Source organism: Octopus bimaculoides, chromosome 2 (genome assembly GCF_046866305.1).
Source record: "Octopus bimaculoides isolate indiv1 chromosome 2, ASM4686630v1, whole genome shotgun sequence".
Lineage (NCBI taxonomy): Eukaryota > Metazoa > Mollusca > Cephalopoda > Octopoda > Octopodidae > Octopus > Octopus bimaculoides.
Genome location: NC_142929.1, coordinates 66,865,906 through 66,886,101, shown reverse-complemented (window position 1 = coordinate 66,886,101; position 20,196 = coordinate 66,865,906). Strand labels below are relative to the sequence as shown.

The 20,196-nt window shown below is 34.4% G+C and overlaps 1 protein-coding gene across 4 annotated transcripts in view; it reads right to left on the bottom strand.

Annotated features, from left to right (window-relative positions):
* Positions 1–299: 299 nt before the first annotated feature.
* Positions 300–20,196, bottom strand: part of LOC106870395 (golgin subfamily A member 2) — a 95,768-nt gene continuing 75,871 nt past the window's right edge. For all 4 annotated transcript variants that reach the window (XM_089346767.1, XM_014916442.3, XM_089346777.1 and 1 more), the window contains 12 exons: positions 19,906–19,993; positions 18,983–19,121; positions 16,781–16,973; positions 15,763–15,876; positions 11,724–11,882; positions 11,410–11,523; positions 9,082–9,220; positions 7,033–7,103; positions 5,828–5,930; positions 4,800–4,906; positions 2,492–2,690; positions 300–2,049 (listed from right to left, as the gene is read on the bottom strand). In XM_089346767.1, coding sequence (XP_089202893.1) covers positions 1,715–2,049; positions 2,492–2,690; positions 4,800–4,906; positions 5,828–5,930; positions 7,033–7,103; positions 9,082–9,220; positions 11,410–11,523; positions 11,724–11,882; positions 15,763–15,876; positions 16,781–16,973; positions 18,983–19,121; positions 19,906–19,993 — 1,761 coding nt within the window. In that variant the 3' untranslated portion in view covers positions 300–1,714. The remainder of the gene's footprint in view (positions 2,050–2,491; positions 2,691–4,799; positions 4,907–5,827; positions 5,931–7,032; positions 7,104–9,081; positions 9,221–11,409; positions 11,524–11,723; positions 11,883–15,762; positions 15,877–16,780; positions 16,974–18,982; positions 19,122–19,905; positions 19,994–20,196) is intronic.

Below are 20,196 nucleotides of genomic sequence, written 5' to 3'. Positions count from 1 at the left end.
CCTGAAACTATGGTGATAGGCATTTACTGAAAGTGCCACACAACAGGATTGAACTGGGAGCCCAGTGGTTATTAAACAAACTTAACCATACAGCTATGTCTGTACTCATAAAATATTTTTAATATATATATAGTGATTGCTTGCTAATAGGAGTGATCTGATCATCAAAATATTAACTACATAGAATTTACTTAATAATTGCATTCAAATTTATTAGGTTGTTTATTTGATTATTTATTAGACATTTTGACTAAGACCTAACCAATTAAAACTGGTTAACAACAAACAAAGCAAATAAGTTTATTTTGTTTACTTTTTATTATTACTTTTTTATCAAAATTTTAATATATTGATTAAATGAATTAAATTATGAAAACATTCTTCAGTGGAAAAATAGTATTTGAGAAATTCCATATTCTATAATTATTATCATTTATTTAATGCAAAAGATTATCACTGAGGGAAATTTTATTATTGAACACTATATGACCAATAAATAGAAATCAAATAATAGATCAGATGTTAAATATTTCAACTGAGACTGAATGTAAATAAAATTAGTTATATACTGAATCATTTGAGCTAACAATGTTTTCCTTCATAAGCTTTACAACTTCCAAACTACTAGAACCAAAAAAGACAGTATAACAATAAGACCATTTTTCATAAATGGAAATATTTATAATGGACTAAGGTAAAATGAAGATGTCAATTGAATCATATTCAGAGCTTTTTTTTTTATTTAAAAAAACGTTTACAGTCCCTCATACATTGTTCATGATAAAACTAAATCTGTCTTCTTTCTTTGCTTTTAACTTGTTCTAAACCTCTAAGTTGCCACTAACCAATAACTGCAGAGATGCAATCCTTGAAACATGCTACACAAAATAAAAACAATTATCAACTCTTGCTATTCCTATAACAAAAATACTAAAACTTCCATCTTCATGCACTCAAGACTATATTTTTGAAAACAATAATCGGCTAAACTAAATGTTAACCCATATCACAGTAAGATATTTCCCAATGACCTTATAATCTATATAATGGTTTCAAATTTTGGCACTAGGCCAGCAACTTTAGGGGAAGAAGCTAAATCAACTACATCAATTCCAGTACTCAACTGGTACTTTCTTATTGACCTCTGCAGCATTTGAACTCAGAATGTAAAGTTGGAAGAAATACCACTATGCATTTTGTTCAGCTTGTTGACAATTCTGCCACCTTGCCACATTTTTCTGTCAAATGTTGGCACAAGGCCACAGTTTGAGAGGGCAGGGGTTAACTAATTACATCAACCCCAGTACTTGACTGGTACTTATTTTATGAACCTCTGAAAGATGAAAGGCAAAGTTGACATCAGTAGGATTTGAACTCAGAATGCAAAGAACCAGAAGAAATGTTGCTAAGCATTTAGTCCAAAATGCTAATGATTCTACCAGCTTGCCACCCTTACAATGAATATAATAAAACTAGAATTTGAAAGTAAGGAAAATTTAAATAAATAGCAAGAGATCCAATATTAATGTGTGCAATTTATTCTTAGTCATTCATCTTATAACAGCCGTCTTTTAATCAATAACAAATCCAGTAACACCCTATAACATTCAGCCAATAGAATAGGCATCCTTGTATGGCTCCTGTTTATAATACATATTGTATATATAATATACAGTAATAAACATAATGTAGTCTTGTGACTTGAAACATAAAACTATACATCTTTTACAATGCCCTTACAGTATTTACAGGGCAAGAACTTGCGACCACCATATGGAACAGCATCACATAAGTTGCTGTCTATTTCGGAAAATAAATCCAATATCTTTCTTGCAGTGGGGTTATCTTCTTCTATGTTACATTTTTGAAGTAATTGTTCAGATTTAGATGTATTACGAAGAGGCACTGGTGACAGATCCGCATTTTTCTCAAGCTGTGATTTAAAAACCTGGTCTTCTGGCAAATCAGCTATATGTTCCATTGATTCACCTGCTACAATAGCCTCGACTACACTTTCAGATGAATTAGTGCTGCTGTAGTCTGGCCAATCTGGAAAAAGGAAAAGTTTTATTTATTCAAACATCTTTATGAAAAATTTGCATTTATTTTTTTTTTTAAATTATCCAATATATTAAATATAAAAAGTTGCCTGGATCAAGGTTTTTTAATGAACTTCTTTCCAAAACTTTCTGAAAAACTATGCATCAAACTAGTACTGACTCGGCGTAAACAGTATAGAGGTTCAGATTTTAGGCATCGAGATTTACACCGAAACTAATTTTGTTTTAAAGTTTTATATGAAACAAGGGACATAACTTTAGAGGAAATATAAAATTTCTTCAAGGTTGTCTCCCTTAAAATATCAGCATATTTAAATGCTGATCATATAAATGTCAATCTAAGAGAAAGAAAGTTTTTAATTATCAGGACAAGATAAGAAAAGAAACATGCAATCGTAGTTGAAAATGTAGATAGAATAATTAATTCTCACCTTCTGGATATTTACTAAGCCCGTTCATAACTGTAGCACCATGTAGGTGGGGTTGAATATCATTTGAATGGTTTACATTGCTATCTTCACTGTTCTGATAATCCTTGGACAGTAAAGTGTCATTTATTCTTGCATTTGATAGACTGCCTTTATTGTGCAACATTTGCATCACAAGTCCTTGTAGTTTGGCTAGCTTACCCTTCAAAAATACATACATAAAAGTTGAATTAATATATATCTTTTAATTTTAAAAAAATTCTAATACTTCTTGTCATTACTCTATATAAACAATATAATGAGCATTATTTAACATCCACTTATCCATGCTTGCATGAATCAGATGGAATCTTGTTTTCTACAGCCAGCTGCCTTTTCTGTTGCCAACCACACTTCGTGGTGTGTGTGTGATGGGCTTCTTTCAGCTTCTGTCAACAAAATCCACTCAAAAGGCTTTGGTCAGCCTGGGACTCGAATAGAAAACACTTGGCCCAATGTGCCGTACAGTGGAATGATAAAGCGAAGGACAAAATAAAAGGGATCTGGACATGAAAAGTATTTCCATAAATATTTCTTATTTTATGACTTATAAGACAACTTCACATGTGTTAGTGCCATTATGATTCCACCCAAGACACAGAAAAGCAATCAGAGATGTGGGTTCAAGATGTCCCTGTAGTCTTACCAAAGATGTGACAACCATTCTAATGCTTGTACGTTGATAAAATGCCTGCAGTGCATGGTACTGGGAGTATTTTATCCCAGTACACTTCCTAACACCAACCACTCCATCAGCAAGAAGTGCTCCTCTACTCTGTCTAGAGTAGAGGAGCACATCATTCAACCCTTATCAGCATGGAAGACATATATAAAACCACAATGAAAGGATTCTCTTGCAACCATTAAAAAAAAAAGAAATATTGACAGCTGCTATGATAAAGAGTTAATGAAAGGATTATTGAGAGAGTAGTACTGACCCACAGAATATGTTTTTGCAACTATCAGCAGTTTACATTCATTCTAGACCTACTTTCACAATAAGTAATCTCAACAGCTGTTCACCATGTATTGATCCAAGCAGGATATGAGAAACACATGTTAGACTAGATTTGTTGGTCACGAAATTTCTGTTCAGATGATAAAGTAAGAAGAGGTGTAATTATAAAACCTTAAGAATGGAATTCCCATTTAGCCCAAACCTACTCTAACTGAGAAGACCATCTTATCTTTTCATATATCTATAATGATTTTATCTGATAAGACATTCCTTTTTTAAGATAATAGGGTGTGATTAAAGGGTGATTTAGCTACAGTTTCTAGCAAGTCGAGCACTCACACAGAGGCTCAGAATACAAGAGTTTCCTAGTGTAGCTGTGCTAGGACATATTCTTCACAACTGGCTTCATTCCTATCCTTAGTTACATGTCATCAACTTTGCAAGCAACATCACCACCCAGTTTAACCAGTGCAATTGATAAATCAACTTATGGTGATGTGCAGTGATGGTCCATAACCAAACTGATACTAAAATGGCAAATACTAATTGACTCAACACTGAGTTTAAATCCAGCTGAAGTCAAGTTTGCCTTTCTCCCGTTGAAGTGGATAAAAAATGTTTCAATCTTGGATGGTAACTTGGCAGAACTGTTAAGAATATTGAATCAGAACCTTTGCATTATGTTCCAGCTCTTTGTATTCCGAGTCCTAATTATGCCATGGCCTACTTGGATGATAGACATAAATCATCACAAGTTTAACATCCCCATCTGACATCTTAAGCACCCTTAATGGGGTGCACTCAGTTGCAAGAATTGTGTCTTCCTCAAACCCATCAAGTTAAAATAAAAAGTGACATCTCTAACAAGGAGAATACAGAGGCCTATGACATAGAGGACAACTGGAAGTTTCTATATGATAACCTGCAGAAAGCAAGATGAGTTAGGCAACTGGGGCTGGGCTCTAGTTGGATAAAGAAGAGTCAGAAGATTTAAGTGGAAGGAAACTGTGGAAGTTGAAGACCTAAGCAGGAGCAGTGAAAATTGATCTTAAGATGCTGAATCTTATGTAGGAGATGACAAAGAACACAAGTGGTTGTTGCAATACTGTGTTGGAAAGGACCCATCCAACTCACACAAGCATGGAAAAGTGGATATGAAAATCATAATGATGGCTCATGGAACATATGTGAGTTTCAAATTAAACAGGGAATGAAAAATTTTTTAAATCAATAACAATCAAAAGGTATCAACTCAAACACAGACTGATTAAGTCAAAAGGTAGGGAGCATTAAAAAAACAATTTAAGAACATACCTGTAATTCTTCTCTGTCTTTGGATAGTCGAGAAATATAATCATTCTTCTGGAATTCTCGCTGCTGTAATAAGGCTCTTTGGTGATGGTAGAGAGAAATATACTCTCCTGAAACATCACAGTAATTATATTGAAATCAGCAGAACACAAAAGAAAAATCAAAGAAATTGAAAGAAGAAAAAAACCCCCAAGAACTTAAGATTCTGATCTACCAACTTCAAGATACTTTATTTCCTTTCTTTTGGTTTACTCATTTAGTTTACAGAAATATCTATTGAACAAATACGTGAGTTTCCTCATCACAGAACTGCTCTCCAAATATAGATGGAACTGTATTGTGAACTACTGTACATATGAACCCTAACTACTGTACATATGAACCCTAACTACTGTACATATAAACTACTGGTTGTAGGAGATTTACAGTCATATGTTTTTATTACCAGGTATAGCTGTAATGTATAAGAGGCACTTTCTTTTATATTTTCATCAGTTATAGTTATTGGCCTAGGGTCACACTAGGAAACTACTTTCAGGATTTTAATCAATTATATCAACCCCAGTACTTTATCTAATAATTATTTTATCAATCCCATAAGAGAGAAAATACAAGTCAACCTTGGCATACAGGAACATAAACTGCAAAAAATATCGAAGTATCTTTTGCTCACTGCAACAATTTTTATCATCCCACAAATAAACATGCACACATAAGCTTTCACACAGCTTTTACCAACAAAATTTCAGTCACAGTCTTTGTTGACAATTTAAGTGACAAATCTTTATTAGGAAATAAGGATTGAATTCAGAACCATGTGGTAGCAAAACAAGCTTCTTGATCGAAGAGCCACAACTGTGCTATATTTACAGATATGTAGACTGAGGTACATTAAATATAATAACTGAAAAATTATGCTAATAGTTTCAAGACAGGAATAGACTATTCAACAAAGATAGACTGGTTCAAGGGAAGTAGCTAAGATATGAATCCCATCATTGTGCTGCAAAACCTGATCAACAGCTACATACCTATTGTATCTGTTTCCCCTTGTAATTGCAGCACCAAGTGTTCAAGTTGGTCAGCTTTGTCAGATAGATCTGCTTTATCTCTCATTGCTCGAGTATATTTCTCCTGTAATGGAAAGTATAACATTTTTAGAAAAACGATTTATTCTCACACTCCTTTAATTTCTCACAAAGCTTCTATGCAGTCACTCAACTTCCTAGAAATATACAAATTTTTATTTAAGAAAAGTTATTCCCCAAAATATAAGATGTTCATGACTAGAGTGCCTTTGATCGAATGCTTGGCTGGGGCTAATAAACATCACCAAATAAAAAAAAAATTTGTCTAAGTTAATCTAAAGGAGATAGAGACAAATCAAGAATACAATAAGTAGCCAAATATTTGCTGGTGGATCATAATATATATTCTTAGCTTAATTTTTTCATCATACTGACATTGTTTAGATAGTTTTCCAACTTCAATATTTCTCAGGATTGTTGAAGTAAATGTTTGACAGGTAAATATAAACCAACCAGCCGACTAAACTTAAGATCACATGTTACCGAGTAACTCTGGTCAGCTCTGTTTCAGTGGACCAGTTATATGGAGGTCAGCTTATCAAGTAATTAGAATCAAAGCCTAAAGTTGCCAGCAGAATATACACCAAAACTCTCATTGTTACAGCAGCAGCCCATACTGTCCTAATTGATAAGATATAAATAACCAGTCCCTATTTTTTTGTTTTTTTTGCAAGAATTTTTTTTGCAAGAATTTTGTTTGACACATTGAGTTGAATGGCTAAATAGTAGCTCATTGTCTATCAAGTAAAAAGGAGCAACATTTAAATATAACTTTTAACTTAATATTAGGTTATGTTACACCTAATGCAATACATTTTATCTACTCTTAATCTTTTTGAACTCATTTTCTCCCGCACCTCTCTGGTTATGTCACATCTTACGTATAAAACCATTTTATAGTGATTGGGTCCATGAACTCAGCAGCTGTAAATTGTATTAGAGCAACCCAACTAGGTCACACAAATACACAGAAATAGTGGTAATAGTGATGTTTGCTCTTTATATCCAGATCAGCTTTGATTTCTTGAACCTAAGATCAAAGTGTTCTATCAGTGACTATTCCATCAGGCCTATGACAGGCATATGGAGCAAGGGTTCATTCGAAAAATTTCAAAAGTGAGGAAATATTTTATTCAATTTCAACTAACCTGGATTGCTTCCATAGTTTTCTTTAATTTATCAAACTCAACTCGGCTCACTATGTTCTCATCGGGATTGGCTGTTCAAAAATATAGGATACAGTAAATTATAATTAAATTATAATTAATAATTATTAACAAGCTGGATAGATAAATTACACTGGGCAACAAAAAAATTTTTTTGTCTGGTACCTGGAATATTTCAATAAATTCATAAGTGATTTTGCCTGCTAAATTCAGAAATAACTTCAGTTTTTCTCTATCAGGTGTAGTTTTCTGACTAGACCTGATAGAATAAGTATTTTATTCATACAAGTAGCAAATAATATGAATCAATTAAGAGAGCATAACACAAAACAAAGTACAAATATAAATTCAAAATTAGAAATACACATTGGCAAAGATCTTTGGGAGAAAATTCTCAAGGAATAAATTTATGCTTCTTTGCGCACCATGAATATCTTATTTTAAACACCAGCAATAGTCTGCCATCATCACAGCGTCCCAATGTCCTTGGTACCGAGTTTCCATCTCCTTGATGTCCTGATGGAATCATTCGCCTTGTTCATCATTAACATCCCCAAGATATTCAGAACAATCAAGATGACTAAAAAGATAAGGCATTTTGATGCTCATATTCACACCAATATCATGAAAAATTGATACCAAGTTGGTAACAAGGTCTTTATAGTTTTCACTTTTGTTGTTTCCCAAGGAAATTTTGCACTACTTCTGCAAAGGCTAGCCAAGCTGATGCTTCATTTTCGCTCATCGTTTTCACAAAATTTGTGTCCTTCAAGAGCTTACAGATCTGTAGTCCATCAAAAATCCCTGTTTTAAGTTTTTCAACCATCAAGTCTGGAAATACACTGCAGATATACTTAAAGCACTCTCCATTTTTGTCAAAAGCTTTGACGAATTGTTTGATCAATCCGAGTTTGATGAGCAAAGTGGGGAAAATGATCTGATCTTGCTTAACCAAGGGTTCTTCCAATATATTGGCAGCTCCATATGGAGTCATATTTATTTGTTCAAGGTGGCCAGTCTTTCTTAAAATAGTGGCTTACTCGGTCTCTACTGTCCCACATACAAAGAAAGCATGGGTATTTGGTATAACCAGATTGCTGTCCCATGAGAAAATTTACCATCTTCAAGTAAATGCAGATAACCCATTTATGATCATGATACGGTATCTTCTTTAACACCAATTTAATTTCTTCATATTTTCCCTTCAGAGTTTTTGAATGGCCGAGCAGGACAGAACCATACACATTTCTATTGTGCAACATTTTAAACCGTGCTTAGAGCTATCTATGAAAAGACACCATTCTTCTGGTTTGTATTACTCAATGCTAAGTTTATTAAGAAGCCCACTGACATCTCTGCAGTAAACCAGTTCCTTTTCTTTTGTGAAGAAAGGAACTCCGATAAAAAGTTATACAAACACCATTCTCTAGAAGATTCTTCTTTCAGTCAAGAAGCCAACAGTTCTGCAGAACTTTTTGGGAGGTTCAAGTCACAAACTAGATCATTCAGCTCTACCTGGGCGAATAGATGAGGTAAAGTCTCAATTGAAAAGACTTGATCTCTAGTGTCATCTTCAGGTGATAAATCTTCTTTGGTTGAGGGTAAAGTTATCTGAAGCAAAACACTGAAGACTGGAAGAGGAATCTCTTCACTGCATGAATCTAGTCTAATAGCAGAGGCAAGATTAGGATAGACAAGTGTTTGTCGATTTTTCTGGTAAATAACCCTTCAAATTTAGGCTACAAAAATAGTCGTCCACATGATTATAGAGCTCAATAACTTAAAAACTAGACTTGATAGGTCAAAAAGGAGGTTATATTTGGATTCAGAAGACCAATTTTGTATAGGAATGATGTCTATTTCTTAAACACCAAAAACCTTGTAGACCAGTGTTATCTTATGGTAGAAACAGCAGTAATACAACTAACAATACATGCAGTAAACATTCAAATGTATAATAATCAATTTCTGAAGTAAAGTAAAAATAATAAATAAAGGCATAAAATTATTATCAAATAAATCACTACTTACTGGTCATTTTTAATTGTTCTTCTACATCAGCAACTTTCACACTCAAATTATCAGACAGATTTCGCTGTTCATTCAAATTTTCAATTAACTGGTTGCGTTCAGCTTCCAGTTGACAAATAGTAGCTTGTAAAGACCCAATCTGAAAGACAAAGAATAGAAAAGTAAATTCCTATAAAACACATACACAGATGAAACTATATTCAATACTATGAATATCAGAATATTTACAATAAGGTAAAAAGTACTTTAATAATACAGAAAGCTTGTCTACAATGGTTTTATGTATAATGTTCAATGGAAATGAAACCAATGATTTAAACCACCTCCCTCCAAATAAAATGTCACAATTAACTTCTTATGCTAGAATTTTCTGATTGAACATTCTTCAGAGCAAATCCATCTAAGTTGGTCTGCTTGATACCAAAGAGTTGGTAATAGTGATGTTTGCTCTTTATATCCAGATCAGCTTTGATTTCTTGAACCTAAGATCAAAGTGTTCTATCAGTGACTATTCCATCAGGCCTATGACAGGCATATGGAGCAAGGGTTCATTCGAAAAATTTCAAAAATTGCTTTTATCATTTTAAAGGTACATTTGAAACCTTATCTTTATCCATGCATCTATTTCCCATGTGCTCTTATAATTTATCATTCTTGCACATCTGCCACAAACAAATTCTATTCTCTGTCAACGTTCCTTTGATTTGGAATGTGAAATATTTAACATTAACCCTTTTGTTATTAATCCGGCTGTAGCCAGCCGAAAAATTTTTTGGTTCATAAGACTAACCCAGCCGTAGCCGGCCGAGCGTACCCATTGTTATTTAAATGTATATTTGAACCCAAATCTCGTTAGTACATTCGTTAAAACACCTGATTTCACTTTGCAAACAGTTAAGTTATTGTCTCCGACATTGTTTGGCGTGATATTTGAATTCAGTGAATTTTGGAAGATTTTTTTCCACATTTTTTGTGGCGTTAATTTTTTTCAGCTTTGAAGATGGAGAGGAGTTTCATGCTATCAAGCAGTGATTCCAAATTTGAAGGTTTTTCAACAGACGATATGGAGATATCGAAGAAAAGAATGAATGAGCTACAAAAGCACGTGGTGAACGATAATGAATCGGATATTTCTGTATCCGAAACTGAAAGCAGCGATTCTGAAAGCAGCGACGGTGACAGCGAGGATGATTTTACACCAGAGAAAGGTTTTTAAAAGATTTTTATTAACAATTTTTCTGAGGAAACAGGGTCTACCCATAGTCTTTCTCAGGAAGCGAAACCTTTAGACTTCTTTTTCATGCTTGTTTGAAATGATTACTGCGGAAACAAACCGTTACGCAGAATGTAAACAAACCGGAAAAAAGAGATAGCTTGTGGTTTCCTGCAACTGTAGATGAAATACGGGCATTTTTTGCCATAAATATTATTATGGGTATTAGTTACCCAGAATAACAAATTACTGGAGCGATCAGGAACCTTTTGGCGATGAATATATTTCCAGTATTATGAACGAGTACGATTCGTGAAGCTGAACCAATATTTACATGTGAGAGACACTAGCAGTACCCCAGTACGTGGAGAACTTTCAGACAAAAATTATGCAATAGAATTGATTAAGAACCCTTTCTTAATTATGTTTCAAATATCACATTAATATGTTGATAAATAAAAAAGTTACAGGTGTTTAATGAGACTAGTCTAAATTCATGATTATTTTAGAATTTAATTGAAACTCATTATTTGGTCAGAAATATAGTAACGAAAGGGTTAAAGTTTCTAACAGGATGAGTGACCACACTGATGTTCAATGGCCATGAGAAGGACCTCTAAGGAGCTGTTACATTGAGAAAACTACTGTTTAATCATCTACAGAACATGAATGACAAGCGGTGGCCAAAGAAGGTACTGAGTTCTGGTTGATTTGTCATTCTCATCAAAGACATTTCAAAGAAATGGGAAAGTAACAATATACACTCCAATCTTAAATAACTATATGCATTGTTATAAAACTCAAGATAAATTGTTATGGGAGACACAAATTTGGGAGGGTTTATTTATTTGAACAATTGTTTTAACAGCAGGATGCCCTTTCTCACAACTAATTACTGAACCATAAAATAGGAAGTGCAACTTGTTTTGATACCATCTGGAATAATTACAGATACTTTGTTCAGAGATACAATGCAATGATTGTCATAAGGTGAAATCTTACATGGTCAGTAATTAAACACAAACACCCAGTCATTATACTTTATATTGCAAGAAACAATTAATTACAACAGATAATGAAAGTAGAAATCAAAGCTTGAAGTAAAATTTACTAACAATAGTGTCACTCTTCTCATCCTTTGAATCATCATAAATATCTTTGTTATCACGTGACTTTACAAGCATATTCCTCAACTCAGAATTCTGTGTTGTAAGAGCATTCATCATATCCTAGAAATAAATAAATAAATAAATGAGCATTCAACTGCTTAGATAAAGATATCACATTAACATTTCAAAATCCATCAAAGTAATGAAAATGTTTGAAACCAATGTTACTAGGTCCATTAATGTAATTGAAATTACATTTTCTTACTCTGCCAGAGTAATTATACTGAAATTTAAAACAAAAAAATAAAAAATTTATAAACCTGGGAGGCAGACAGTTCTCTCTGCAGTGTTTCTACTAACTGTGCTTGGGCTTCATAATGGCGCAGTCGGTCCTGGATTTGCTCCTGCTGATAAGTCTCTCTCTGCAAATTGTCAGCACACTTTTGGATCTCATCCAGTTTTAGATCCCGTGAAGCAAGCTAACAATAAAGAAATACATGTATCTTAGCTTTTGTTTTTATAAAGATGTTTATAAAAACATAATATACGTTATTAGCATGCATTCTTTGAACAAACAGGGAAAGCAAACCATCAAACATTATCATCAACTACAACTCATACTTGAATAGATAAAACAATTTAGTTTCCTTTGTGTTTGTATGTGAGAGAGAGAAAATTGTTTTATCAGACAAGTGGTGCAGTGCTAATGCTAAGATTTCACTGCACAAAATACAGGGGTTGGACAAAATAATGGAAACACCTATCATCATAGCATGATAATTTTGAAATATCTATAAAACCGTCAAAAGCTTGTTTATTTTTAAGTTTTTTGATTTATTATTAATGTTGCTCAATATGTTTGCTAAAATTGCTGTTTCTTTTCGGATATCATCAGAAAAAGGTAATTAAAATTCATTAAAATGACAGATCTATTGGACTTTCAAAGAGGTCAAATTGTTGGTGCTCATATGGCAGGTGCTAGCATAATGAAAACAGCCGAAATGTTTGGTGTATCAAGAAGTATTGTTTCAAAAGTAAAGACAGCCTTTGAGAAAGAGGGAAAAACCTCCTCGTTGAAACAAAACTCCGGAAGAAAACCAAAACTTTCAGATAGGGACTGTCGGACTCTTACGTGAATTGTTAGAAAGGATCACAAAAGTACAGCTCCCAAAATTACTGCAGAGCATAATGACCACCTCGGAAAGCCAGTTTCCACAAAAACTGTTTGCTGGGAGCTGCACAAAGCCAGATTTCACAGGAGGGCTGCAATCAGAAAACCACTACTTTCAAACACAAACGTTGCAAAGCGTTTACAGTGGAGTAAAAACCTACAGAATTGATCCCTAGAGCAGTGGAAGAATGTTATTTTCTTGGACGAGTCATCCTTTACCTTATTTCCGACCACTGGCCGAGTATTAATAGAATTCATCATCATCATTTAACGTCCACTTTCCATGCTAGCATGGGTTGGACGATTTGACTGAGGACTGGTGAAGCGGATGGCTACACCAGACTCCAATCTGATTTGGCAGAGTTTCTACAGCTGGATGCCCTTCCTAACGCCAACCACTCCGAGAATGTAGTGAGTGCTTTTTATATGCCAGAATTAATGGTCAAGACTATTCATGCATTTCATCTGATCAAATTCATCCTATGGTTGCAGAACTGTTTCTGGAGGGAAATGCAATCTTTCAGGATGATAATGCACCAATTCACACAGGGAAAGTTGTTGAATGGCACAAGAAATATTCTAGTGAAGTTGAACATATCAGGCCACCACAGTCCCCAGATCTCAATATTATTGAACATTTATGGTGCATTTTAGAAAAACAAGTAAGGAGTTGATATCCTTCACCATCATCACTATAAGAACTGGAGACTGTTTTAGCTGAAGAATGGACAGAAATTCGTTTGAAAACAATTCAAACTTTGTATGAGTCCATACCTCATAGAATTCAAGCTGTGATTACTGCCAAAGGTGGTCCTACCCCATATTAAAATACATTTGTTTGAAATTTTAAGGGGTTTCCATTATTTTGTCCAACCCCTGTATATTTTAAAGAAATCAGCTTATGTACACAATTTTCATAATTGTGTCAGGCTAAGAGTAAATGAAAGCAAACCCTTGAGATTTAAAATCATAAGCAAAATTAATCAGAAGTAAAAGAAAACCTATTTAAAAGATTGATGAGCAAGACAACTTCTCCAGTGCTGGTGCTATGAAAAAAATATAGCCAACATACACTGTAAAGTAGGTGAGAAATGAGCAGAGGAAGCATAAAGATGTGAGGTGCCTTTAGTTTTGTCTTGCTGAGAACTATTCAGCCCTTTCTAGTGTTGGTACCATGGAAAAAATACATCCAGTACATTTTGTAAAGTGGTTGGTAAAAGAAGGGCATCTGGGTGTAGATACCAAGCCAAATGATATGTACAAACACCAATGAGAGCAACACTCTTACAAAAAATGACTTGGACTGTAACAATCTACTCAACCTATGGAAAGAAGACATACAATGATGAAACATCCAGCAGTTCCTAGAAATACACAAACAGATGAATATAAATGTCTCTTAAGAACTATGATGTTCAGTGCTTAGATCCCCTTGAATAGTTTTTAACAAAATGAGATATAACTTTCTCTCTGTTTGGTGAGAACTATTTCTATAAGACCATCTGACTCCTTCACAATTTAAGAAAGGTAAACATTGATTCTTTTGAGCAAACACATGGTCATATATTTATAATTTAGAGGAACTTATATGACGATCAAGCCTTTCTCCATCAGCATCTTCATTTTAAGTCCAGCTTCCATGGGTTGGCTGGTTTGACAGAGGACTGCATCTTGCATTAACGTCTACTTTGGTATGGTTTCTACAGTTGGATACTCTAACACCAACCACTTTACAGAGTGTACTAGGTGCTTTTTTTTCATGGCACTAGTAAAGATTGCTTTATAACTTGCAAGGCTATAAGTCTAAAGTGGTCACTATAACTGAAGGAAAATAGAAAAGAGAGTGTACAATTATTCTACAAGGGTGAGCTAAAAAGTTCATGGGCTGACTATGAAAGAGTGATGCTAAAGATGTGAAATCTTGCATGCATTAATTTCATATCTTAATAACTACATTGTTTCTTTCCAGGTAAACTGAGATCTGACTTTTCAAAAAGATATCGAAAGTAACTAGTAGTGACTTCTCTTCAAAATGGACAAACTTTGATATCATGTTGTTATCAAGTACTAGTAGAAAAAGGGTTTAGCCCCCACAAGGACATTCATGCTGATATGATTGCTACACTAGGGGATGACACTCCAACTTTATCAACAGTGCAAAAGTGGGTAGCTGAATTTAAAAGGGAAAGGAAGAGTCTTGAAAATAACCCATGATCTGGACATCCTGCAACTGCCACCATCAAGAAAAACATGATCGTGTTCACCATATGGTGATGGATGACAGGCAATTGACTATAAATCAAATAACCAATGCTGTTAGCATATCCTGTAAGATAGTTGAGAATATTTTGTAAAATGAACTTGGCATGATGTAAGTTTTTGTTCAGTGGGTGCCACATCTTCTGACACTTGTTCAAAAGTGTACCAAGCTAATCACATCACAGGAAAATCTGACATTGTTTCAAGTAGATCCAACTGGTTTCCTTGAACATTTCCCAACCCAGGATGAGTGTTAGCTTTATCACTTTGAACTAGAAACATGAAGTGGAAACAGCCCTCCTCATCTGCTCCAAAGAAGGCCAAAGTTGTTTCATCTGCAGGGTAGGTGATGGTCTCGTTTTTTTTGGATGCAAAAGGCAATGTATACCAGCTTGCTAAGACAGTTACAAAAGGCAACCAAGACCAAACACCCAGAAAAGCTGGGAAACGGGGTTTTGTTTCATCAGGAAATTGCTCCAACACACAAGTCCTTGGTTTCAATGGCTGTTGTACATGACTGTGGCTTTGAACTGATTGACCACCCTCCCCATTCTTCCCCATCTGACCATTGTCTGTTGTCCAACATGAAAAAACACTTGACTAGGAACCAGTATAACAGTGATGACGATATCATATCTACTGTTGACTTTTTTTACCAACAAGATGAAAGCTTCTCCACGAATGGGATCCAAGCACTGCAACACAGATGAAAGAAGTGTGTGGACTGCAAGGGGGACTATGTTGAAAAATAAACCTCATTTGGTTACATTCCATGAATATCTTAACTAGCCTATGGACTTTCAGTTGACCCTCATTGATGAGGAAACAAGGGAGAGTAAGAGAAATAACCCTCCCCCCCACCTTTCCTCGCCAGTAACAGTTGCCACTAACAATAAATCCCCAAAACAGTTAAGGAAGAAACAACTAACCAATTCTCTCATATCCTTCAGTTCGTCCTCTTGTTGTGCCAATCGATCAGCTAATTCATGAGCTCTGTGTTCTTCAGATTGTAATTTGGTCATTAGTTCCATACTGTCATTACTCTGTAGAAAGAAACAAATTCAATAATAGTAGTTCCAAGTATCTGACACCTTATCCGATTTAACAAAACATGAATCCAAAATATAAAAAGAACAGCAAATATTCTTTGTAGGAAACAGTTTTTCTGAGAAAAATATTTCTAAAATCATCCTCTTTTATTATTCTTCACATGTATAATCTAATCAATAATACATTTCATAAATTTGAATAAATTTGTATGTCATGGAGAGTTCTAATGTTTCTTCTGAAGAAAGACTATCTGAAATATCTCTCCCTTGGCATACAAATGTATTCACATGTTCTTAAATTAATTAGCTGATGCCAACTGAGAATATTACCCTTGGACCCTGGTTTTGTTAATTTAGTTAGATACTGACTTGATATAACTATGATTTCCTTTCTTATTTATTTATTATTATTATTTTTTTTTTTTGAAGATATTAAATTACATATTGTCAAATTAATAATTATGTCAGCAGCAACTTGATTCTCTTTCACCTCTCTTTGTAAGATGGTCATATAATCAAAAAATATGAAGCTCATATAATTTTTTTCTTCTCCAAAAGAAAGTCTTATACTGAAGACAAGGTGGCTATTTTACATACATTTTCAACTTGTTCTTACTCATCTCATATTTAATGGGCTTTTTCATTTTATTTACTGCTCACTTTTAAGCTTGGTTTTTCTCTTTATTTTTTTTAGTTTCAGATGAGCTAACTTAATTCTTTAACAAAATTATTTTGCAACAGACTTAACAATAATTACAATTCTTTAACAAAGCTTATTTGTTACATAAAATCTTAATCCTAAAAACAGATTAAACATCTTAATTTAAAAGCGTTAAGAAATACAAGATACAATGAATGTAAAATGGAAAAATTAAAAGAAAGAAAAATCAAAACTAACCATTTTCACAAATCCATTCTGAAGTTCTGCCAACTGTTGTTTAAGGTCTTTGTTTTGTGTTAAGGCTCGACTAAGGGCAGCCTTATCACTCTGAATATTTTCTAACAGTTGGGCTTTATTACTCGATTCTTCTTTAAGATCACCAACAGTAGTCTCCAAATCCATGATTTTGTTTTCCTTTTCCTCAAGAAACCTAAAAACAATAAATCAAATACAAAATATAACAAAACATCAATAATTCAAGACAAACAAAATAAACCATAGTACTATTAGCTATTTAACTCACTCCTTTCTTCACTCTCAAAATCGTCAAAGCATGTAATAAATTGTGATGGTTGAAGGACACTATTACTTAAAACTTCTATGCTTCATAAAAATCCTGATGTGCCTAGACATACTTTCCCTTTTATGGCTCTTTTACAGTTCACTTTTGTGCTTTCTTGCATTTTACCTGTCTAATGTACAGGTACTTGGGCTATTATTACCATCTTTCTTTACTTGACACACTGCTATTTTCTGTCGCCTCTTTTACTCTTTTCGGATAAGTTGTATTGCACCTGACCACTATATACAATAAACTCATTATAAAAATTAGTAAAAATCTAGAGGACTGGTGAATTAGGGATGAAGCAGTATTTGTTGGGGTGACATTATTTACGAAACCAAATTTGCACAGGTTTCCTGTTTACATCTAAAAGATACCCTGTGAGTGATGAAGCATATGTAAGTTTTCACATTGAAAGACAGTTGCTGGTGACAAAATACAATCCATTCGTCTATCACAGGTTTTCACATATGAAAGGATTTGAACACAAACTAAAACAACATTTGTTTTCGTTATACAATATTACATGAGCTATTTCAATATGGTATGTATTTACAGCTAAGTAGACAAGATTATGGTTAGTTATATATTTTGTCTTGGACACAATACAATGCTAGTCACATCATATGATCAATTGGCTGATTATAACAGCTCAAGCAGCAAAAACCAGAATGGGAGCATATAGTCATTCCACCTGCTAGAAATAACCAAAGTGTGCTAAAATCAACCCCTATCATTTAAAAAAATAAAGGTTATATTAAATAATGTTATCAATATATTATCCCTAAAAGAGAGGGAATGTCTTTGATGAAAGATGTGCTGGGTGAGGTCTGACCTGAGACTAAAGAAGAACTCAGCCAGTTGCAGCTCTTGTTCACAGTTTGATAATTAAATAGACGTTATGAGGGGGTACCCAAAAGTAACTGGAAATGTTATCTATGAGACAAGCCTGTTGTAGTTCAGGCTTCTGCTGCTAGAAGCTACTTGATGCAACCTTCAGGTATCAATCTGCCGACCAGCGGCATCAGGTGTACTCCTACTGCCACATGATTTGTCTTTGTTCTGCAATGCTTCTCTCCTGTTTGTCAATTTTTGCAATGGCTGAAATGAAGGAACAGCATGCTGCCGTGAAATTCAGTTTTCTGCTGACGAAAACGGCAGCCAAAACAGTTGTCATGCTTCAAACAGCTTATAAAGATGCTGCCATGAGCAAAACAAGTTTACAAGGGTTTCCATGCATTAGGAATGGTCACTTGTCGCTTAAAGACCAACCTTCTTCAGGACGACCATCAACCTCCTGAACGAATGAAAACGTCATGAAAATTCATGAACTGGTCTTGGAGGACCATCACTGAACAATTGATGAACTTGTTGATATGACTGGTGTGTCCTGGAGCCAATGAATTTTGAGCAAGAAATTGCGAATGAAAAGAGTTGCAGCAAAATTTGTACCTCGTTTGCTCACAGAAGATCAAAAGCAGTCACGACTGAATGTGTGTTGTGAATTGAAAGAACAGTTGGAAGTTGATTCAGACCTCTTTTCAAAGGTCATCACTGGTAATGAAAGCTGGTGCTAGGGAATTTTCAGATGTGGAAGAGGTGAAGAAATAAAACAATGAAGGCATTAAAGGGTATCACTTCGCAAGAGTTCCAGCACAGCTTGGAATAGTGGAAAACACACCTGGACCAATGCATTGTTTCAAATGGAGAATACTTTGAAGGCGATAAAAGTGTAAACATATAAAAGTGAATAAAATAATATTGCAAAATTCCAGTTTCTTTTGGGTACCTCATCGTAAAAAGGAAGAAAGAATGTTATGTTCAGATTTAAGTGCAAGCAAAAATGTAGAGTTTATCACTAGTTGCCCTCTACTTACCGACTTAGTTGTGCATTGTCTCGGATTTGGGTTTCATGCCTTTTGGTAAGCTCTTCATAATCGGCTCTCAATTTATTGATTTCTGACTGGAGGTCAGAGGAAGATATACTAACACACTGGTTCTGACTTTCAGCCTCCTCTAATTAGGGGGAAAAAAAAACAGGTTTCAAACCATGACACAAATATGAAATACAGATATGAATAACTAATTAACTTCTAATAAAAACAGATTTGATCCTTTAGCACTTAAACTGGCCATATCTGGCCAAAACATTCTACCTGTTCTATGTTCAAACTAGCCAGGTCCAGCCTCTCACACCTATCCTACAGTGTCATTCTAAAAATAAAGTCACATCATTGGAATCTTAAAGCTACAAAATAACACATAATTCAAAACAATGTGAATAAATAAGCATTACATTTCACAGAATAATCTGAATGCTAAAGGGTTAAGGGAATTGACAGAGTCATTACTGAGTCAGAATGCAGAGAGTTGGAGTAAATATCATGAAGCATTCTGTCTGAGTTCAAATCCTGCCAAGGTCAACTTTGCCTCACAGTCTTTAGAGGTTGAGAAAAAAAACAACTGTCCCAATACAAGATGGTGGATCAGTGGAACTATAAGAACATCATACCAAGATGCCTTGTGGTATTTGTTTCAGTTCTTTGTATTCCAAGTTCAAATCTAGTTATGGCTTACTTGGATGGTAGATTTCACCTGTTGCCCAGTTTAACACAGTCACCTGACATCTTCAGTTCCTTTAGCAGATTCCACTCTGTTACAAGCATTTGGGTCAGACTTCTGGTTTGAGGATAGCTTTCTTTCTCCCTCCCATCAGCCTCAGAAACCTTGTAAAAAGTCATGAGCACCTTCTTGATTAAAAAATAAAATAAATTAAAATACAAAAATAAAATAGCTTTACCTAATTGTCTGCGTAAACTGTGCATTTTAGATTCAGCCTCATGCTGCTCCGAATATAATTTTTCTCTTTCTTCAGTTAAGGAAGTCACCTAAACACAGAACAAAATAGATTAGTAACACGAAGGAAGACATCCAGCAGTAAAACAATGCCCCAATAATATATTGGTCTAAGTCATGCTAACACAGAGTGGAGGGAGGAAAAAAATTGCACATGTAAAATGTATCTATCTATCTATCTATCTATATATGTGTATGTGTGTGTGTGTGTGTGTGTGTGTGTGTGTGTGTGTGT